This window comes from Aotus nancymaae, unplaced genomic scaffold (genome assembly GCF_030222135.1).
Source record: "Aotus nancymaae isolate 86718 unplaced genomic scaffold, 86718_ANA_hifiasm-v0.15.2.pri h1tg000007l, whole genome shotgun sequence".
NCBI lineage: Eukaryota > Metazoa > Chordata > Mammalia > Primates > Aotidae > Aotus > Aotus nancymaae.
The window spans coordinates 33,410,966-33,434,478 of NW_026988418.1; the positions used below are offsets into that span (position 1 = coordinate 33,410,966).

The 23,513-nt window shown below is 36.8% G+C and overlaps 2 protein-coding genes across 7 annotated transcripts in view; one reads left to right on the forward strand and one right to left on the reverse strand.

Annotated features, from left to right (window-relative positions):
- SRSF11 (serine and arginine rich splicing factor 11) overlaps positions 1-4,177 on the forward strand; it is a 46,573-nt gene extending 42,396 nt beyond the window's left edge. Inside the window, exons 11-13 of one of the 4 annotated variants that reach the window (XM_021667751.2) lie at positions 2,097-2,213; positions 2,544-2,682; positions 2,787-4,177. In XM_021667751.2, the coding sequence (XP_021523426.1) occupies positions 2,097-2,213; positions 2,544-2,682; positions 2,787-2,984 (454 nt within the window). In that variant the 3' untranslated portion in view covers positions 2,985-4,177. The remainder of the gene's footprint in view (positions 1-2,096; positions 2,214-2,543; positions 2,683-2,786) is intronic. The other 3 variants (XM_021667752.2, XM_021667753.2, XM_021667754.2) reach the window with 3 other exon arrangements.
- An 8,503-nt stretch (positions 4,178-12,680) lies between these two features.
- Positions 12,681-23,513, reverse strand: part of ANKRD13C (ankyrin repeat domain 13C) — a 100,272-nt gene continuing 89,439 nt past the window's right edge. For 2 of the 3 annotated variants that reach the window (XM_064372504.1, XM_012442744.2), the window contains one exon: positions 12,681-14,935. In XM_064372504.1, the coding sequence (XP_064228574.1) occupies positions 14,805-14,935 (131 nt within the window). In that variant the 3' untranslated portion in view covers positions 12,681-14,804. The remainder of the gene's footprint in view (positions 14,936-23,513) is intronic. The other variant, XM_064372503.1, reaches the window with a different exon arrangement.

The window sequence follows — 23,513 nt, forward strand, 5'->3', positions numbered from 1 at the left end:
AGGAGGTTCATACCATATTTAAAAAAAATTAGCTGAAATGTATGAAAGACCTAAATGTAAGAGCCAAAACCATAAAACCTTAAGAAGAAAACAAAAGTGAATCATTAAGACCATGAGCTTGGTGGTTTCGTAGATACAACTTCAAAAGCATAAGTGACAGAGGAAAAGACAAATTTTGGAATTCACCAAAATTTAAAACATTTATATTTTTAAGGCTACTATCAAGAAAGTAAAAACCTAGAGTCCTAGAAAATACTTGCAAATTATAAATATGATAAGGAACTTAATATAGAATGTATAAAGAACTCTTACAACTCAGCAATAGAAAGTCAACCCAGTTTAAAAATGGCAAAAAATCTGTAGACATTTCTCCAAAGGAGATACACAAATGTCCAATACGTACATAAAATATATTCAGCATTGTTAGTCACCAAGGAAATGCAAATCAAAACCACAGTGAGATATGTCACACTCACTAGAATGCTTATAAATCAGAAAGACAGGTGATAGTAAGTGTTGATGAGGATGTGGAGAAATTAGAACCTTGTGCATTGCTGGTATGAATATAAACTGGTGCAGATGTTTTAGAAAATAGTCTGGCAATTCCTAAAAATTTTAAACATAGAGGTTTTTGACCCTCTAGTTGTACTCTTGGGGAAAAATGAAAATATGTTCACACAAACTTTACGTGAATGTTTATGGCATTATTCGTAATAGCCAAAAAGTAAACGCAAATCCATTAACAAATGCATAAACACAGTGGTATATCTATACGATTGAATATTATTCAGCAATAAATAAGAATAATACATGCTACCATGTGAATGAAACTTGGCAAACATCCATAACAGGCCATGTATTGTTCGATTCCTTTTATATGAAATGCTCAGAATAGGCAAATTCATAAAGATACCAAGTAGATTACCGATTGCTGCAGAGATAGGGAGGATTGGAGTGATAACTAAAGGGTAGGGCGTTTGTTTCTGGTGTGATGAAAATTTTCTTAAAAACTAAATTTTTAAGGATGAAAATGAAACCAAATATAAGTACAAAAAGAAATGCTAAATCAGATCTGAGGGATAGGTAGCAAAGAGATAGAAAAGATGGAAAGTACTACATGTGTTTTCTTAAGAACTGTTGCCTGTTTTTTTCCTATTGCTTTATATAATGTACTTACTTGTAAGTTTCTTCTCATGCTGTATTATTGGATCACTCTAAGGCATCTTCTGTGAGCTATTAAATACCCACTGTGTTTTTAGTTGTGCTACATAGTCTATTGAGGGACACAGAAATGTAATATAAAATATTTCTTCCATCTTGAGAATTTGGAGTTCCCGTTACATAAAATAGTAGCAAAAAGTATAAGGTACACAGTCCTGACAAATGTTTGATAAGTGAATGCTCAGTTATGTGTAATGTTTCCAGGACAAGGATCATATATAAGTAGGAAAAAAAGCTTCGTTTGGAAACTAGACAACTACGTACAGGGTTTTATAAGTCTGATAACTTGAGAACCAGGAACAGAATTTTTTAAAGCAGCAGTAAAAAGGAGAGGAAGGCTGTATATTATCAGTTTTTTACTCAAGCTTAATATTCCTAATATCTTCTTGTCAGCAATTAAAAGAATTGCTAGAAATTAGGAGTTTTCTTGAGGGTAGGAAAGGGAAAGGTACATGGTTTACAGGTGTTTACTTATTTAATTGTTTAGCTCAAAACAGTATCATAAAACAATCTTTCATTTTTCTGTGTTTTTGAGACAGGGTCTCTCTCTATGGCCCATGCTGGAGTGCAGTGGCCCTATCACAGCTCACTGCAGCCTCAACCTCCCCAGATTCAGGTGATTTTCCTACCTCTGCCTCCTGAGTAGCTGGGACTGTAGGCATGCACCACCACATCCAGCTAATCTTTTGTATTTTTTGTAGAGATGGAGTTTTACCGTTTTGCCTAGGCTGGTCCTTAACTCCTGGGCTCAAGCTTTCCCCCCATATGTGCTGGGATTACAGGCATGAGCCATCACACCTGGCCACATCTTTCATTGTTAGAATCATCTATAATGTGTCTGCGTTTATAAGATCACACTGTATTTTAAAACCTAGTTTGCACATTTGTGATTCTAGAGAGAGACGACGACGCAGAAGCAGGAGTGGAACAAGATCTCCTAAAAAGCCTCGGTCTCCTAAAAGAAAATTGTCTCGCTCACCATCCCCTAGGAGGTAAGAATGTTAATATTTAAATGTATTTTTTATATTTATCAGAGGTTTTAGTTTTAAAACGGCCTATTGTTTTTCTTTTCAGCAGTTACAGTTCTTAAGAATGTTTTAATAATGTATTCTCTCTTTCTCACCTGCAACTTAAAACACTGTTAAGGATTGAACATTTTAGTCCTTGTAACCAAGTTCGTTTTGTAGCCTATGTTACTTGTGTACTTTGATCGTCCAACGTTTTGAAGTTGGATCTTTGCTGTACTATGTTCTGTGAAGTTGGGTCAGGCACATCATTTAAACAAGTTAAACCTGTTGCTGCACATTTTACTGTCATTCTAGACATAAAAAGGAGAAGAAGAAAGATAAAGACAAAGAAAGAAGTAGGGATGAAAGAGAACGATCAACCAGCAAGAAGAAGAAAAGTAAAGATAAGGAAAAGGACCGGGAAAGAAAATCAGAGAGTGATAAAGATGTAAAAGTATGTTTACAAATTGATTTATTTTGATATTTGTGTTGATGTTGGTACTTTCAGGAGTTATTTTTCGATGAGGAAGTTTACTTTTATTATTCTCCTTGGCAAAGCAGGTTACACGGGATTATGATGAAGAGGAACAGGGGTATGACAGCGAGAAAGAGAAAAAAGAAGAGAAGAAACCAATAGAAACAGGTTCCCCTAAAACAAAGGAATGTTCTGTGGAAAAGGGAACTGGCGATTCACTAAGGGAATCCAAAGTGAATGGGGATGATCATCATGAAGAAGACATGGATATGAGTGACTGAGTACTGCCTCTGTGGGAATCCAACTGTATACCTGCATCAGTGTCATTCCTGTGTGTAATTTCTTAATGCTGTATTTGTTCATCTCAAATCTAGATGTATACAGCTCTGAGTTATAAAAGGTTATAAAGCTCCTGTTACTGATATTAGTTATTTACATCAAAAAGCTTTTAGAAAATGGTACGAGGTAACCAATTCTTGTCATGGTGAAATCTGATTGAGTAACCAAGCAGTTTTACTATTCTGGTGCTGCTTCATAACAAAAATGAAAAGCTGCATGCATCTACAGCAGGCATGGGTTGTTTATGTCGTATGATCTCCTTTATTAAGTAAGTTCACTTATAGTATTTCTATAATTTGATTCATTGCCGTAATAGAACCATGTAGGAAATGCACTGATTGCATGTTATTGTGGCAAGAATATCCTAAATGTCATTAAAATCCTTCAACATGATGGATCTACTTATGGTCTTGTTTGTTGACATGACAAATTAACATTCTTACAGTTACATCTGGAAATGAGCATTTGAAATAGATAATCCTTTAAGCTTTGTGGCAAAATTTTTGTGGCTTTTGTTTAACTTTGAAAGGTTATTATGCACTAACCTTTTTTGGTGGCTAATTAGGGTTTAAATATAGAAACAAGATTTCAAATAAAACTGTCTTTGGCAGTGAGTAAATAGCATATTTTGAAGTAGAGTTGTATACTTTTTCATAAGATGTTTGGAATTTTTTTTCCTGAAGTTAATAATTTATTCCATATCCACATCAGTGAAAGTTATCTACCTATCCTAGGTCCATCTTAAAGGGGAAAGAAAAAAAAAAAAGATCTCTTGCCCTTATTTTGAATTTTCAGTAATTTGTTTTAAGCTCAGTGTTGGAAAAAAGGGGTAGTGCATTTTAAATTGACCTTCATACGCTTTTAAAATAAGACAAATCTACTTGATAATGTACCTTTTATTTGATCTCAAGTTGTATAAAACCAATAAATTTGTGTTACTGCAGTAGTAATCTAATGCACACGGTGATTTCATGTTATATATGCAAAGTAGTTAGGCAACTGTTTTCTTAGTTACAGAAGTTTCAAGCTTCACTTTTGTGCAGTAAAAACAAAAGTAGGCTACAGTCTGTGCCATGTTGATGTACAGTTTCTGAAATTGTTTTACAAGACTTTGATAATAAAACCTTTAAATTTATGTTCATGTTCCTGTAAAACTGTATTTGTATTTATTTACGCTATTGAATGTATGACATTACCTCATTCATTTTACAGATTCTTACCCTTTCTGTCCACATGTTTCAGTATAGTAAAATGAGGAATTCTATCACTGTAGTGATAATTGCCATCAGAATTGTCAAAAATGATTTAATTTCTATCCAAAACAGTCCTTTTCTTAGCTTAGTATCATTTCTTATTTTTTGTGTGGGAATGGGGTTGGATAAAGCAATGAACTTTAGGATAAACAAATGATCCCGCCTATATCTAGCAAATTTATATTTTCGGTGAAATATAGATATTTGCCTTCTCTGGAATAGTATAGAAGCTGTCAATGATATGTATCTACTGTACAGTACTAAATAGTATATTCATTTATGAAATGAGTAGTGTTTGGGTGGCTAGGGTGAAGGGAAAATGAGACTTGGAATTGTAGCTTTTATCCAAGTTTTGGGTATAAATAGGGTTTTTTTTTAAACTTAAAAAAATTGAAATGCCATATAGAAAAGCAGCATTGTTTTTACAGTTTGTAGTAACTTTTTAAAGATTTTATCAAAAGGAATTTTGTCTATAGTGAGTAGAAGTTCTAATAATGGTCCTTATCACTGCATTTTTAAAAACAAAATTCAACACTAACGACATTTGTTTTAAACTTTTTTTAAAAAGTGAACCACTTTTGTAAGTTAAAAACAAATTTCACATGGTAAACCTAGTAACATTCACAGTCTGTTCCCTTACTTGTAATCTCTGAATACAAATATACTAACTTTTCTAAAGGGAATAATTTTTTTTAAAGTATTGCCACTGACAAGATGCTGCAGTGAAGATTATTCATTCTTAGGATATTTATTTTCAGTGAACATTTTCTGCACAAGGCAGTGTTTTACTGGGACACAAGCCTTTTGACAGATAACCAGTTGAAATCAAACACTGCCTCCACACTGAGTTCTGTTCTGTATTTGATAGTAAACTGATTTAAAAATAAAAGTGTTTTTTGTTAGAAAAATGTTTTGTCCTTATTTATTTGCTTAAATTCTTTAGGAGTGAATGAGAGGTGGTAGCTATACAATGAGCTTGAAGATTGAAGTCCAGTCATACGTTTGGTCTTTATTTCATAGCGCTGGGGATAACTGTGTTTCTTACCGTGAGTTTCCTGTGAGTAAAATGAAAGTGATTGCTACCTTGCAAAGTACAGACATAACTCAAGAGTTACTGTGAATTTAGTTCCAGACAACTGCAATAAAGCAGGTCAGTAATTTTTTTGGCTTCCCAATGCATATAAAAGTTGTTGGCGTTGGCTGTGCACTGTAGCTCATGCCTGTAATCTCAACACCAAAGGAGGCCAAGGCAGGAGGAGTGCTTCAGCCCAGGACCAGCCTAGGCAACATAGCGAGATCCTGTCTACAAAAATAAATGGCCAAGTATGGTGGTGCACACCTGTAGTTCTAGCTACTGTGGAGGTTGAGGCAGGAGGATCACTTGAACCCAAAGAGTTGAGTCTGCAATGAGCTATGATCAGTTCAAATAACAGCAAGACCCCATCTGTATCTGAAGAAAGTTATGTTTAAAATGTAGCCCTTTAGCCATGCATGGTGGCACCTGCCTGTAGTCCCAGCTACTCAGGAGCCTGAGGCAGGAGAATCAAACCCAGGAGGCAGAGGTTGCAGTGAGCTGAGATCATGCCAGTGCACTCCAGCCTGAGCAACAGAGCGAGACTCCATCTCAAAAAAAGTAGCCCTTGCTGCCTGGGACTGTAAATTAATAGCTGCTATTTGATTATTGAGCTCTTAAAAAACTATGTAGTTAATAATTTGTATAAGGGGTAATGTTAAAATAAATTGCATACCTTTTATTGAAAAGACTGTGTTGCCCTTTATGTTTTTGTGAAAATGGTCTTAGGTTAAGTTTCCTAGTGGCAATTCTATACATGGAAGATAGAGAAATGTAAATAGGCACTTGGGAAAGGAATAAAAAGAGGGAGAGGATAAAAATTACCGTTAACCTTGGAGCTACATCTTAAAACAGTTTCTGGTGTGTGCATTATATAGCTTATGTCATACAGATTACAGTATTATTCAATACATCAAATTTATCTCTAGCAAAATTATCACTTTCAGTTGGGCACCAGATGAAGGGTTGGATCGATGCATGCTGTTTGTAGATTGATAAACATCTTTTCAAATGGAATTGAGATTTCTGTCAGTCAGCCTCAAAACCACCTAATGCATTTCATCCCTGTGCTGCTTAAAATATTTTTTTTAATCAAGTACATGTAGTTGTGTTTTAATTAAATATGGATGTAATGGCATTGTTACTGGTACTTTTAAAAACATTCAGAATATCAAAGTTTTATTAGCAGAAGTAGTAATTATACCTTTTTAAATTTCTCAAGACAGTTTTTGGAGTTGTAGATATATCAAATTTCAATCTTTTACTCCATTTTTTTATTCCCATTTTCATTTTATGTCAAAGTATATGTGAAATTTATTTAGACATTCTTAGCAAAATAAGTGAGTACCATGACAATTCTTTATTCTTTAGAATATACTTAGGTGTATCACAGAAGATGGTTAGAAGTTTTTTTTTTTTGCGACAGAGTTTCACTCTGTCTCTGTTACCAGGCTGGAATGCAGTGGCACAATCTTGGCTTACTGAAACCTCCACCTCCCAGGTTCAAACGATTCTCCTGCTTCAGCCTCCTGAGTAGCTGGGATTATAGGCATGTGCCACCATGCCTAGATAATTTTTTTTTTCTTTTTGAGACGGAGTCTCACTTTGTCCCCCAGGCTGGAGTACAGTGGTGCAATCTCAGCTCACTGCAACCTCCGCCTCCCGGGTTCAAGCGATTCTCCTGCCTGTCTCCTGAGTAGCGAGGATTACAGGCATATGCCACCATGACTGGCTAATTTTTTGTACTTTTAGTAAAGACAGCTTTCACTAGGTTGGCCAGGCTGGTCTCGAACTCCTGACCTTGTGAGCCACCACGCCCGGTCTAATTTTTTTATTTTTAGTAGAGACAGGGTTTCACTATGTGAAAAGGCCAGGATGGTCTCCACCTACCTGACCTTGTGATCCACCCCCTCAGCCTCTCAAAGTGCTGGGATTACAGGCATGAGCCACTGTGCCTGGCCAGTGTTTAGCAGTCTTAAGAAAATTTATAGAGACTGATATGACTAATATTTTTAGATGACCAATAACAAAATAATAAAAGTGACACATTCACATCATTCTCAGATTTCTCAATTTATTAATGGTTATTTTTGCAATGCACTCTCACTAAAATTATTACCATGACGTCTTTTTTTAAAAAAAGGTAGTTAGGGCTGGGCACAGTGGCTCATGCCTGTAATACCAGCACTTTGGGAGGCCAAGGGGGTTGGATCACTTGAGGTCAGGAGTTTAAGACCAGCCTGGCCAACATGGTAAAACCCCATCTGTACTAAAAATAAAAATTATCTGCGTGTTGTGGTACATGCCTGTAATCCTAGCTACTTGGGAGGCTGAGGCAGGAGAATCACTTGACTCAGGAGGCCGAAGTTGCAGTGAGCCAAGATCACGCCACTGCACTCCAGCCTGGGCGACAGAGCAAGACTCTTGTCTCAATAAATAAATAAATAAAGCTAGTTTGCTAAAATATTGTTTGTGCATGAGAAATTGAAGGTCTAGGTTCACAAATTAAAGAATGAAATGTTCCAAATGATGTTTAATATCATTCACATTCAGTTATCCCAAGATGTAAATTAAAAAATTTTCTGACGGGCATGGTACCTCACACCTGTAATCCCAGCATTTTGGAAGGCCAAGGCTGGCAGATTGCTTGAGCCCAGGAATTCAAGACCAGCCTGGACAACATGGTAAAAACCCTGTGTCTTAAAAAACTACACAAATTAGCCAGGCATGGTGGCACAGACCTGTACTCCCAGCTACCTGGGAGGCTGAGGTGGGAGGATTGCTTGAGCCTAGGAGGCGGAGGTTGCAGTCAGCTATTGCACCACTGCACTCCAGCCAAGGTGACAGACTGTCTCAAAAAAAAAAAAAAAAAAATTGATTGAACTTTCTGCAGATACACTAAATGTAAGTTTGACACTATACTAAATGTAAAACCTTTTTTTATTAACTAAGTTGACAAAATTAAAATGTGTTCATTTAAATGCCAGATTTTGGCAGACAAGCATCAAGTAGATTAAGAACATTTTTATCTTTCCACAAAATTAATACATCAGTCAGGATTCAGAGCAGCAGAACCACTAGAAGATACACTTTTTAACAGAGATATGACATCAACGATTGTGAGACCTAGTTAAGCAGTCTGTAAGGCTTCATCTTCGCATCCGATGCTGGAAGTTTGAAGTGCACAGGCAGTTGAAAAGCGAAGATGAATGATTAGGGGAGGGATGGTGACACTAAGAATAAGCTGGAACCAGCCACAAGCACAAGGTAGACCTCACAAACAAGGACTGAAACTCTGATCAGGTCTTGTTGCTTCTGACTTTGGTGGCATAGATGTCCTTCCAAAGCCAGGACACTTCATCATGGAGCAAAATATAGCTGGTCCAGAAGTCTGAGAAGCTGAAGGAGGATCTGGGGACAGTGGAACAACTGCAGGCCCAACCACTGCCTCATCCCAAAGGTGCAGCAGATAAGCCACAATGTGTGTCAGCTACAAAATTTGTTTCACGCACGGCCAGGCGCGGTGGCTCATGCCTATAATCCCAGTACTTTGGGAGGCTGAGGCGGGCAGATCACCTGAGGTTGGGAGTTCAAGGCCAGCCTGATCAACATGATAAAACCTCATCTCTACTAAAAACACAAAAATTGGCTGGGCATGGTGGCCCATGCCTGTAATCCCAGCTGCTCAGGAGGCGGAGGCAGAATCGCTTAAACGTGGGAGGCAGAGGCTATAATGAGCTGAGATTGTGCCATTGCACTCCAGCCTGGGCAACAAGAGTGAAACTCCATCTCAAAACAAAAAAAAATTTGTTTCACTTCAGCCTTCCAAAACTCCTACATTATCCATATTCATTAATCATGCACTGCATAATGTTGCCTCATTTTGGTCAACAATGGACTGCACATAAGATTGCAGTCTCATAAGATCATAATAGAACTGAAAAATTCCTTTCACCTAGTGACATCCTAGCCACTGTAACGTCCTAGCCCAGTGAATTATGTGTTTGTGGTGATGCTGGTGTATACAAACATACTCTGTTGCCAGTTGTATAAACATATAGTACATACAACTATGTATCATACATAATACTTGGTAATAAATTACTCTATTACTGGTTTATGTATTTACTATTTATTGTTGCAGTATATGCATTCTACTTATTTAAAAAGAAAAAAAGTTATCTGAAAAACAACCTCAGGCGGGTCCTGCAGGAGTTATTGTCATCACAGCACGTGACAGCTCCATGCATGTTACTGCCCCTGAAGACCTTCCAGTGGGACAAGATATAGAGGTGGAAGACAGTGATACTGATGATCCTGACTCTGTGTCAGCCTAGCACAATGTGTGTGTGTTTTTGTTTTTTTAAAAAAAGGTTAAAAAGTAAGACTGGGCATGGTGGCTCACCCTGTAATCCTAGCACTTTGGGAAGCCGAGGTGGGTGGATCATGAGGTCAAGAGATCGAGACCATTCTGGCCAACATGGTGAAACCCTGTCTGTACTAAAAATACAAAAATTAGCTGGGCGTGGTGGCAGGTGCCTGTAATCCCAGCTACTCGAGGGGCTGAGGCAAGAGAATACTTTGAACCTGGGAGGTGCAGATTGCAGTGAGCTGAGATCATGCCACTGCACTCCAGCCTGGCAACAGAGCAAGACTCCATCTCCAAAAAAAAAGGTTAAAAAGTAAAAACAAATTTTACTAAATAGAAAAAAGTTCACAGAATAAGGATATGAAGAAAGAGTATTTGTGTATAGCTGTACAATGTGTTTTAAGCTAAATATTATGAGTCAAACAGTTAAAATATTTAAAAGTTTATAAAGTAAAAAGTTATAGTAAGCTAATTTTTTAATTAAAAGAAATTTTAAAAATATACTTAGCGTAGCTTAACTGTATGTGCTTATGCAGTAGGTCCACAGGAGGAGTGTACAGTAATGTCCTAGGCCTTCACATTCACTCACTACTCACTCACTGGCTCACCTAGAGCAATTCCCAGCCCTGCAAGTTCCATTTAGGTAAATGCCCTGTATAAGTGTACCATTTTTATCTTTCTATATCATATTCTTACTGTACTTTTTCTATGTCTAGAGAGACAAATAATTATAATATAATTTGTATAATGAACAAATTGTGTTACAATTGCCCACAGTACTCAGTACAATATAATATGCTGAACAGGCTTGTGGCCTCAGAGCAATAGGCTTTATCATGTAGTCTAGGTGAGTAGTAGGCTACACCATCTAGGTCTGTGTAAGTACACTCTATGAGGTTCTCAAAATGACAAAATCGCCTGACGCATTCCACAGAACATACACCCATCATTAAGTGACACACAAGTGTATTTAGAAAATCCCAGACAATCACTGTCATCCTTCTTCAGTGACCAAGAACTCTACGGATGGGAGGTACAGGTCAATAAGTGGTGGGTTTTATCTTTTTGGTTTTATGTTAGATAGTGTTTCTACTCTAAGCTAATTAAAGTCATTTTCACCTGCAAAACATGATGAAAACCAGGAATGATTAACAAGCACCTTTCTTAGAAGTTCTTAGATTTTGCTTCAATATTTTTCAGTGTGTGGAAAAAGCAAAACTGTAATTCTGTGTACTATAGGTACCATTATGACTAAAAGTACTACTCTTCTAAAATGAGCTATAACAATTAAAAAGCTCATCACAACGTAAGCTCACCCTATAAGGATGGTTTGCATGATGTAAAAAATGTGATACTTAACACGTTATGAAATTTTTAGGTGGCAACCAGAGATGCTATTGCCCCAGATTTCTGACATAAAATGCTTTGCAAGAGTTTTTGCAAATGTATAGTATACAAACAAATCATGGGCTTTTACCAAGCTTAGTTTTACTATCTTTATAAGTGATTTAATACCTCCTGTCCATTTCTCTAAGAGGGGCAAGTTTCACACCAGTTCTTTGAAAGTTTCCAAAGTTTGCAAATATGGTGACTTAGGTAAGAATGCATATTGTTCATTTTAGAAAACAAGATTAAAACATCTTTTGCTGGAGTTAACAGCAGAGGCATATTGTGTCCCACACTAATCTGAGATTAACAATTCTTCACTCCATTTTAAAAGCTGGCAGAATACAAGCAGGACTTCAAATTCACCTAAAGTTTTCTACGACTTTTTCTCTAGCACGTTTGTAAATATGAGAAATATAAACGAGCAGAAGGAGTCACCCTTTAATTCAGCAGTTGAACAACACAGGCTGGGAATGCACAGGTCTACTTACATGCAGATTTTCAACTGAACCCCTAATGTCTGTATTGTTCAAGGGTCCACTGTATTTACTTACAATATTTAATGCAGCCCTTTCATGGCCTCGAAACAGGATCTTTGTCTTCTGTAGACTTAGGGAAAACTAGGAAGAGGGCTTGATAAATAATCATTATTCATTACCCTCCCCCCGGGTGTGAATAATAAACTGTATGTGAATAATACTATAAAAATCCATTTTTGGCTGGGCATGGTGGCTGACGCCTGTAATCCCAAGACTTTGGGAGGCTGAGGTGGGCAGATCACCTGAGGTCAGGAGTTCAAGACCAGCCTGGCCAACATGGTGAAAACTCGTCTCTTCCAAAAAATACAAAAATTAGCCGAGGATGATGGTGGATGCTGTAATCCCAGCGACTAAGGAGGCTGGTACAAAAGAGTTGCTTGAACCCAGGAGGCGGAGGTTGCAGGGAGCTGAGATCGTGCCATTGCACTCCAACCTGGGCAAAAGAGCAAGACTCCATCTCAAAAACAAAACAAAACAAAACAAAGCAAAACAAAATTTCTCTTAGCATAAGTGGGGCTTAATTCCAGTTCTGAGCAGAATGAAACTCGTTTTTCATCTACTAACAGTTATCAGCAGACAGATGTGTTAGTTTCCAAACCATTATATGTACTTACACTCACAAAAATCAGAGCATCTATTTCAAGCTTCCCTTTTATGAAGTTTGACAATTCTCTGTATGTGAATGTCTACAGAGGGTGAATTGTCTCTTCAGAGAATTATTTTCTCAAAGACAGAAACCATATCTTCGCTGGATACAATACCAGTGGGCAAGAACATTAAGAATTTCTAAATGGACATTGAATATGACTATAAGATGGTTCCCCCCCTCCAATTTAAACAGTTTCAAACTCACAAATGGAGAACATATAGAATTTTATGTACCTATATTGCAAAATCTTGATTTTTCATGTGGTATTATGAAAATATACAGTGTTTTGACCTATTCATTTGAAACACTGCATATAGCTTCATTCATTAACTGGATTAAAAGGCACATTTCGAAAAATCTTCATGAAAAGTAAAACTGTGAAAAGTTTATTTGCATTGATTAATTCCTTTTTTTTTTTAACCATCATAAGAGATATTGACATTTGTTTGCTCTTCGTGATCAGAGAAAAGACATTTTGGAATGGATAATCTGTTTCTACTATTATTTAAAAAAAAAGCTTTAAAAACAAAATTCAAGTGCAAAAATTTCCAGTAGTCTTCCTACTCTCCAGTGTACCCCAGCAAAATATTCATAGCTGTGCTGTTAAGAAATTAATCATATGTTTCAATTACCCATGTTTTTTTTCCTCCCTAAGGTGTCTGTACTTATGAAAAAAATCTATAGCATATTCCTGAAAGTATACCAAATTCCAACAAAGTAAGAGAGCCTAAAAGCAACAGTGATCACTGCCTTTCAGTGTCTCCAACCCCACATAACCACAGATAGGATAATTCAGTCTCTAAGTCATCTGATCTACCCATTTGCTAAATAACAGGGATCAACTTCTATTCAATAAAGCTAGTCTGGGTCTACTAACACTTTCCCCAAAATTCAACAGGCCCATGTAAGGTAGTAATTAGGTCTTTCAATTTTTAACTACGATTATTTTTCTTCATTATAAAATGTATTTAATGCCAACATATGCAATGTATGTATCAGCATGGAAGATGCAGCTTTAAAGATGATGTTTATTTAAAATTTTTCTTAGTTTATACTTTGGAGTTTTAAATCATATTTTCAATAAGGGTCTCTAAACTCATTTTAAATTACCTAAAATCCTGGAAAAAGTTTAAGCTACTGGTCAGTCTAAAAAAACTTGACAGATGCATTCTTGAGACATTCATCAGGATACATTTTAAAAACATCGATCTAAGTAAGCTCTTTAATACAACATGATACTTTATAAATGTTATACATTATTCCCTCTAATTTAGTTTCATACTTGGACCTTCAAACCATCTTGGAATAAATAAGAAAAATTTAAGTGCAAAAATGAGTAATACATGATTTAACCATTTGGAGATAAATCAATAAATATTTTCCTGTGATTTAAAAAAAATAAACAATAGGAGTCATCAATCTTGTGTATACTTCTGGACTTTAACTTGTAACAAATATATTCTGTTAGCATATAAAATGTTTTTATCTTATTTTGAAAGCATTAAATATGTAGGGTTGTCCAAAATATGTGTATTGTTTTTTAAAACTGACTCCAATGCATCCACATTCTACTAAAAACAAACAAAATAATCAGACTGATGTGCACTTATTAGGAAGCAAGTTTAAAAATTTGGAATTCTTTTTAAAGTGCTGAGATTTGGAAGAGGAGTATCTTTAAACATGCCAACCATTCATTACCTTATGATGAACATAACAAGGACTCAAACTCAAGTTTAGAAAAAAAAAATAGAGGTTCTATGAAAGGAAGATTAGTAACAAACATTCAGGTAAAAACAAATAGCACCACAATGAATTGCACTAAGGTGCTAAAGGAGAGGTACCTTATTCCCTGCAGAGTGAATGCTCCTTCTGAAATGTATTGCAACATATAAATGCAATTGTTTAATGGTTACCATTTGGTTCATTCATCTACAGAAAATTGCATTCCTTCTAGTTCATTATATTGAACAAACATTCAAATTACTGAACTATACATAATGTTACATAGTTTACATTTTATGAAAACAAAGCTCGAAGGAATATTTATAAATGTCACCTTGAATAAAGATGACAAGTTTAAAAGGGCTCCATATCTCTTAAGACATTTAATTTACGTTAATGGTCCAGGAGTGTTTTAGATATAGATATAGATATAGATATATTTATATGCATATATATTTCAACAAGTGTAAAAATTTTAAAAACAAATCACAGCACTCATAGCTGCTTTACATACGAAGGTCTTAGGGTCATTAATGTGTCAAACTATTACATTTATAATATGTATATTTTTAAAAAGACCAAAAATGGCACATCAGAAAACTCGCTGCAATTCTTATTAGAGGCCCATTTCACTGTATCATATTACTGATGTGTCAATTAATTGTGTAATTCCCTTTTCTTCACTGAAAGCATTTGTCCCTTCTATTTGGATCCACTTCTAGGGTCTCTGCGTTTTCTTTCCTTGGTCAGACGGCATCATTTTCCATGTCAGTTAAAGATCAGGAAAACGGCTTGGGTCTTCCTTGTAGTCATCAGGTATAGTAAAGATGGAGCCATCAAATTCATCGTATCGAAACTCCTGAAAAGTCACAGTGGCTGTGATTGTGGGAAACACAGGTATATCTACAGAGAGAACATCAATGATAACATTGTAAAATCCAATGTTAATATTCATAGACTACAAAGTACTACTGGAGATATCCATTACTCCTTAAAATGTAAACAAACAAACAATCCTACTCAAGGACAGGAAGAATTCAAATATAGGTAGTACAGAGTGTGTGTTTCAGGGAAAGTTCTGGGTATTGATTAATGAGGAGAAAAAGACATCAAGGCATCCAGCATTATACTAAAAACTCAAGATCCTATTTCCGCCTCGTCTTAAGAATATAATGCCAGATTCTACCAGTCCTTTTTCTTTTTCTTGGGCCAGAGGGATAGCTACTTCTGTACTTTTTGCCTTCTAACATTTTTTTCTTAAGATAATAGTGTATATACTATTTTGACTCTCTGAGCTGATTTATTTTCATTCTTAGTAGCCCAAGTAAAATACACTAATCCTTTTTTGTTTTAAAATATTAAAAACAACCTATCACTTAAATATGTGGATAAAAACAGTCTCATCAAAAATGGAAAAATATCATACCACCACAGCCTAATTTTCCAGGTGAAATATATTTCTGGCTGAAATTGTAAGTAAAATCTAGCAATTAAAATGAGCAAATTAATGACTACATGGGAACCAGAAAGAGCAAAATAAATAAAATGAACAAGTCCATTAAATAAAATATTTAGTTTTATTCCTAATATGAGTTACTGACATGAGTACAGATCATAAAGCCTGGGTTCATGTTCCTATAAATCATTTTAGTCATGAGCCTCAGGGATTTCATATGTAAAACAAAGAAACTCTGAAATTCCCTTAAAACTCTGAAATGAAGTTGGGTGTGCTGACTCAAACCTATAATCTTAATACTTTGGGAGGCCAAGGCAGGAGGATTACTTGAGCCCAGGAGTTCAAAACCAGCCTGGACAACACAGGGAGATGCTGTCTCTATTTAAAATAACAATAATAATTAAAAATAATTTTTTGAAACTCTGAAATGAGTGAATGAAGGCTAATTCAAGTGTCTGTCTAGGGTAAGGACGCAGTAAATTAAGTCTAACTGATACAAGCTAGTATTTTATTGCAGAAAGTTATGTTCTTACTTAAAAAGGAAAGCAAAATACCTTAATTAGACTTAAATGTAATAATCAACATAACAATTATAGTTTCTAGTTATTTCTGGGGAAAAAATTATTCCTTTGTACCCACTATGTGCAGATGCTATTCTAATCCAGGGGTCTGAACAATAAGTCCTATTTCCAGGCCTATTTCGGTAGGGCCCATAAGCTAAGAAACAGTTTTACATTTTTAAATGTCTAGGGGAAAAAAAGAACAGCATTTCATGAAGCAAAAAACTAGGCTGGGCATGGTGGCTCATACCTAAAATCCCAGCACTTTGAGAGGCTGAGGCGGGCGGATCACCTGAGGTCAGAAGTTCGAGACCAGCCTGGCCAACATGGTGAAACCTTGTCTCTATTAAAAATACAAAAATTATCTGGGTGTGGTGGCAGGTGCCTGTAATTCCAGCTACTCAAGAGGCTGAGGCAGAAGAATTGCTTGAACCCTGGAGGCAGAGGTATTGAACCGAGATTGTGCCACTGCACTCCAGCCTAGGCAACAGAGCAAGATTCCATCTCAAAAAAAAAAAAAAAAAATTACATGAAAGTCAAACTTCAGTGTCTGTAAACAGCTTTATTGGAACACAACATGCCCACACATTTACTTACTGTCTATGGCTGCTTTCATTTTCCAAATAAAATAGTTGTAACAGAAACCATACATCCCACAAAGCCTAAAATATTATCTTTCAGAAAAAGTTTGCTGACCCCATTCTAGGTTTTGGATATACATCACTAAAGAAACAAAATTCATGTACTTATGGAGATTATGCTAGTTGGGAGAGGTAGACAACAAATAAATGATGATGAGTATCTAGAAATAAATAAAGCTTGACAGCAGAATAGGGAGTCTCAGTGCTGGGGATAAGAGCTGCTGAACAGGGCAGCCAAAGGAAAACTTCAAAGAAGGGACTTGTCAGGAAAGACCTGAGATAAGAATAAACCATGCAGTTGCCTGGAGGAAGAAAATTCCAAACAGAAGAACTCAAGTGCAAAAGCCCTAAAAGGAAAGTATCTAGTTTATTCTTGGAGCAGCCAGGAGGCTAAAGTGGCTGCAGCCAAATGAAAGAGGGGAAGATTAGCAGGCAATGAAGTCAGAGGGGAAATAGGCTGCCAGATCAGGTGGGGATTAGGCTAAGAAGACTTCAGTTTTTACTCTGGATGAGATGGAAAGCCAATGGAAGGGTATAACCAGAGTAGTAGTATAACTTGAGTTTTAGCAGATGTAGTGAGAATATAATACAGGGTGACAAGAATGAAGCAGGTGTGCTCCAGAAGGAGCAGCCAGAAAGGGAGGAAGAAAACCAAGAGAGAGTCTGTCAAAGAAGTCAGAGGAAATGTGAATGATTTGTCTCAGTTTTTCACTGAGCCAAGGACTTCAAAACAAGAAAAGTCAAATCTTGAAGAGATTAAGATAAAAACAGAAAAGTTTCTGCTAGATTTAACAATAAGGATCAATAGGAAATAAAGAGGAAGAGAGAATCTGTAATGAACTAAGGAAGCGAGTACGCTTTTTATTTTCAAACAATTACAGATTCACAAGCAATTTTAAGAAATAATACAGTCCAGGCACAGTGGCTCACGCCTGTAATCCCAGCACTTTGGGAGGCCGAGGTGGGCAAATCACTTGAGCTCAGGAGTTTGAGACCAGCCTGGGCAACAAAATGAGACCCCATCTCTACAACAAATACAAAAACTAACTGGGTGTGGTGGCTCATGTCTGTGGTCCCAGCTACTCAGGAGGCTGAGGTGGGAGGATGGCTTGAGGCTGGGAGGCAGAAGTTGCATGAGCCAAGATCATGCCACTGCATTCTAGCCTAGGCAACAGAGCCAGACTCTATCTCCAAAAACAACAAAAAAGAAAGAAAGAATACAGAAAGATTTCCTGTAGCCTTTATTCAATTCTATCCAATTTCCCCAATGGTAACATCTTACAAATAATACAATATCAAAATCAGGATACTGACAGTACAGTAACACGTGATGAATATTTCCATCACCACATGTTGTCCTCATGTTGGATCCTACGATGTTGCCCTTTCATAGCCACACTGCTTCTCTTATACCTCACCCCTTTCTTAGTCCCTGGTATCTACTCAACTATTCACTGCCATGGTTTTTTTACTTTGAATACTTTATATAAATTGAATCATACTGTATATAATTTTTGGGATTGGCTTTTTTCTACTCAGTATAATTCTCAGGCGATTCATCTACGTTGTTTCATGTATTAACAGTTCATTCTTTTTATTGGTGAATAGTATATTCCATGGTATAGGTATACCGTTGTTCACTTACGTGTTGAAAATTGTAGTTTTGGGCTATTACACATAAAGCTAATATAAGCTGATACAAAATAAACATATTTGCATGTGTGAACCTACTCTTCATTTGTCAGGTCTAAATGCTTAGGAGTGCAACAGCTTATACGAGGCAAGCATCACCTCATATGTTCCATCATAGAACACATTCTTTATCATAGCTCTCAAGAAACCAACCCTGCTGACACCTTGATCTTGGAAGCTAGTCTCCAGAACTGTGAGACAACAAATTTCTGTTGTTTAAGTAACTCAGTTTGTGGTAGTTTGTTATGGCAGCCCTAGCGAACTAAAACAGCTATTCTAGCTTCTCTGCCTTTCCTCCAAATTTTAAAATAATCTTGCCTATGTCTATAAAAATATCTTGCTGGGATTTTGATAGGAATTGTGTTAAACTCATATCAATTTGGACAAAACTGACAGGTTTCCTATTTCAAGTCTTCCAATCCATGAACATGGTAAATCTCTCAATTTGTTCAGATTTTCTTTCATTTCTTTCAACAGTGTTGTGTTGTTTTCACCACACAAATCCTGTACATGTTTTATGTACATGATATATACCTAAGTATTTTTTTTCCTTTTTTTTTGTGATTGCAAATGGCATTTAATTTTTCATTTTGGTGTCTATGTATTCAATGCTAGTATATAGAAACATTTTTTTTTTAATGTTTAGCTCATATTCTATAACCCTGATGAAATCACTTATTAATTCTAGGTTTTGTTTTCTGTTTTTGTAGAATCTTTGGGATCCTCTACCTATAGAATCATGTCATTTGCAATTATGGAAGGTTTTATTTCTTTCTATGCTGAATGCCTTTTATTTCTTTTATTTCCTTATTGCATTTATTATCCATTTGATTCCTGCAAGGTGTACAGTGCTTTCATTTCATTCTGTTTATCAGTAATTTGTGTCTCTTGTTTTTATCAGTCTTTCTACATAGATTACTGAACTTTTCAAAGAATCAATCCTTTGTTTCATTGACTTTCTCTATTGATTTTCCATTTTCTATTTCATTGATTTCTATATTCTTTCTTTCCTTATGATTGGTTTGGGTTTATTTTGCCCTGTTTTCCCTAAGTTCTTGAAACAGAAGCTTAAATTATTGAGATTTATCTCTTTTCTTAAAGTATGCATTTAGTGCTATAAATTTCCCTCTCAGCACTGCTTCAGCTATGTTCCACAAATTTTGATGTATTGCAATTTCATTTTCATTCAGTTCAATTTGTTGTTTTATTTCCTTTTAGACTTCCCTTTGACATATAGACTATTTAGAAGAGTGCTCTTTAAGTTTCTAAGTGTTTGGAGATTCTCTTGTTATTTTCCTAATATTAATTTCTTTTCTTTTATTTATTTATTTTTTTGAGACAGTTTCGCTCTTGTTGCCCAGGTTGGAGTGCAATGGTGCGATCTCGGTTCACTGCAACATTCACCTCCCAGGTTCAAGCGATTTTCCTGCCTCAGCCTCCTGAATAGCTGGGATTACAGGCACCCACCAACACACCCAGCTAATTTTTGCATTTTTAGTAAAGATGGGGTTTCGCCATGTTGGGCAGTCTGGTCTCGATCTCCTGACCTCAGGTGATCCACCCACCTCAGCCTCCTAAAGTGCTGGGATTACAGGCGTAAGCCACCGTGCCTGGCCCCTAATATTAATTTCTAGTTTAATTCCATTGTAATCAGAGAAGACACTCAGTATGATTTTTGGTTCTTTTATATATATTCAGGTTTGTTTATAGCCAATATGTAGCTGGCCAGGCGTGGTGGCTCACACCTGTAATCCAAGCACTTTGGAGGCCAAGGCAGGTGGATCACCTGAGGTCAGGAGTTCAAGACAAGACCAATATGTTTTACCTCAGTATATGTTCCATAGGCACTTGAATGTGTATTCTGCTGGTGTTGGGTGGAGTAGTCTATAAATGCCAATTAAATACTTTGGCTTAGGATGATGTTGATTGTTCTACATCCTTGCAAATTTTCTGTCTGTTGTTATATCACCTGTTCAGAGAAGGGTGTTGAATCTCCAGTTATAATTGTGGATCTATTTTTCCTTTCCATTCTTTCAATTTTTGTTCCACCTATCTTACAACTCTGTTATTTGGTGTATATACATTTAGAATGGTTACATTTTCTTCATGGATTGACCCTTTTATCATTATATAATGTCTCTAATAAGTTTCTTTGCTCTGAAATCTACCTTAATTTTTTTTTTTTTTTTTGAGACGGAGTTTCGCTCTTGTTACCCAGGCTGGAGTGCAATGGTGCGATCTAGGCTCACCGCAACCTCCGCCTCCTGGGTTCAGGCAATTCTCCTGCCTCAGCCTCCTGAGTAGCTGGGATTACAGGCACGTGCCACCATGCCCAGCTAATTTTTTGTATTTTTAGTAGAGACAAGGTTTCACCATGTTGACCAGGATGGTCTCGATCTCTTGACCTCGTGATCCACCCGCCCGGCCTCCCAAAGTGCTGGGATTACAGGCGTGAGCCACCACGCCCAGCAAAATCTACCTTAATTTTAATATGACTAGTCCTATTTTCCTTCTATTAATGTTTGCATGATATATCTTTTTCTACCCTTTCACTTCTAATCTGCCAACATCATTGTATTTTGAGTGAGTTTCTTGAAAATAGCATACAGTTGGATCATGATTTTTGTTTTGTTTTGTTTTTATTGAAACAATCTTGCTCTGATGCCCAGGCTGGAGTGTGGTGGCATGATCTTGGCTCACTGCTACTTCCACTTCATAGGTTCAAGCAATTCTCCCACCTCAGTCTCCCGAATAGCTGGGATTATAGGCATGTGCCACTATGCCTAAATTTTTTTTTTTTTTTTTTTTTTTAGTAGAGCCGGTTTCACCATGTTGGCCAGGTTGGTCTTGAACTCCTGACCTTAAGTGTTCTGCCTGCCTTGGTCTCCCAAAGTGCTGGGATTACAGAGATAAGCCACTGCACCCAGCCTGGATCATGTTTTTTAATCCACTTTACCAATCACTGTCTTTTAATTGGTATATTTAGACCATTTACACCTAATGGAATTATTAATACGTTAGGGCTTAGGTCTGCTATTTTATTTTTTGTTTTCCATTCATTCTCTCTTATTATTTCTGTTTTCTTTTTCTTGCCATCCTTAGGTTAGCTATTTTTTAGAATTGCATTGCAATTTAACTATGGTGTTTTTGAGTTATCTCTTTGTACAGCTTTTTTTTTTTTGAGACAGAGTTTCACTCTTGTTACCCAGGCTGGAGTGCAATGGCGCGATCTTGGCTCACCGCAACCTCCGCCTCCTGGGTTCAGGCAATTCTCCTGCCTCAGCCTCCCGAGTAGCTGGGATTACAGGCATGTGCCACCGTGCCCAGCTAATTTTTTGTATTTTTAGTAGAGATGGGGTTTCACCGTGTTGACCAGGATGGTCTCGATCTCTCGACCTTGTGATCCACCCGCCTCGGCCTCCCAAAGTGCTAGGATTACAGGCGTGAGCCACCGTGCCCGGCCCTTGTACAGCTTTTATAGTGGCTCCGCTAGGTATACATTTCTGTGTGTGTGTGTGTGTTTGTATATGTATAAACTTACCACAATTTCCTGGTGTCATAGCTTTACCAATTCAAATGAAGTAAACTTATCTCCCTTTATGTCCCTATACCTCCCCCCGTCCACCGCCCATTTAAAATATAATTGTAGGGCCAGGCGTGGTCGCTCACGCCTGTAATCCCAGCACTTTGGGAGGCCGAGGCGGGTGGATCATGAGGTCAAGAGATCGAGACCATCCTGGTCAACACGGTGAAACCCCGTCTCTACTAAAAGTACAAAAAATTAGCTGGGCATGGTGGCGCGTGCCTGTAATCCCAGCTACTCGGGAGGCTGAGGCAGAATTGCCTGAACCCAGGAGGCGGAGGTTGCGGTGAGCCGAGATCACGCCATTGCACTCCAGCCTGGGTAACAAGAATGAAACTCTGTCTCAATAATAAAAAAATAAATAAATAAAATATAATATAATTGTAAATAGAAAGTATGAATAGAGAGATAGAAGTAGGCTTTCAAATGGCTTGGCTGTGTAAAGCAAAGATTAAAGCAAGTGCTGGTGGAGTTACAGGGATTTTTTTTTTCAGTTTTTTGTTTGATTTTAAAAGGGGAGAGACCTGAGCAAGCCTAACAACTGAGAGGAAAAATGAAGAAAGAGGTAGAAGGAAAACAAGAAATATGAAGTGACTGGTACAGCTAGCTTTTTTAAAAAAGAGCTGGGAGGAGAATAGATGCATAATACAAATGAAGACATTACTCAAGCTAAAAAGGCCACCACTTCTAGTGAGATAGGAAGACGAAAGAAAAGGTTGGGCTTGGGGCAGAAAAGTCTGTATGTAGGGTTGGAAGTAGTGAGGGTAGTCCCATTTCTGATATTCTCTTATTGTATCAAAGGAAGTAAAAACCATCTGTGCTTAGGTTGTAGGAGAAAGTGGTAGGGGATGATGAAGATTTGATTAAAGAGGGTTAAATTTGGTCTTTGAGTAAAATGAGAGAAGAAGCCAATCAGAGAAAAGACCATTCATAATCAGCACTTAAAGTTCTGGCTGATTTTGAAAACATGTAATTGTGTTAACAATAATTTCCAAATGTTTATAATTTGTCCCAATTGTATGTTTTATCCTAAATGTAGAAAGAGAAATGATGAAAGATTAAACATACCCAGGAATGAACTTTTACAGGGTTGGTTCAAAAGAAGGATAAACAAAAGAGAAATAGCTAAACAAATATCCCAGAACTTTAAGTATACAAGCAAAAGATTATTTCTTGTTAAAAATGTGGTTCTACATCAAAGAAATGTCTGCAAAAAAAGGACTGCAGATATTTTTTCCTTCTCATATACTGAAAATATTTCTCTTGCATAAAAATAAACGTATTGTGGAGTGTGATTTGGGTTTAGAATTTAAAAATATATGTGAATACAGAGATAGTTCGAAATTCTCATCTATTCAACTCCTGTTCTCTATTCTGGTTTGTCATGGGTCTCTTAACAGTACCTAGAAGGAAGTCTAAAACTTGAAATATTTTCCTCACCATAGAAAATGGCAGTGGCATAGAAAACGGCAGTGGAGTTTCAAACTTCTGCAGAAATGCTAACACAAAGACCCCCTACGGCTATGACACACAGTGCTGAATTGCATTA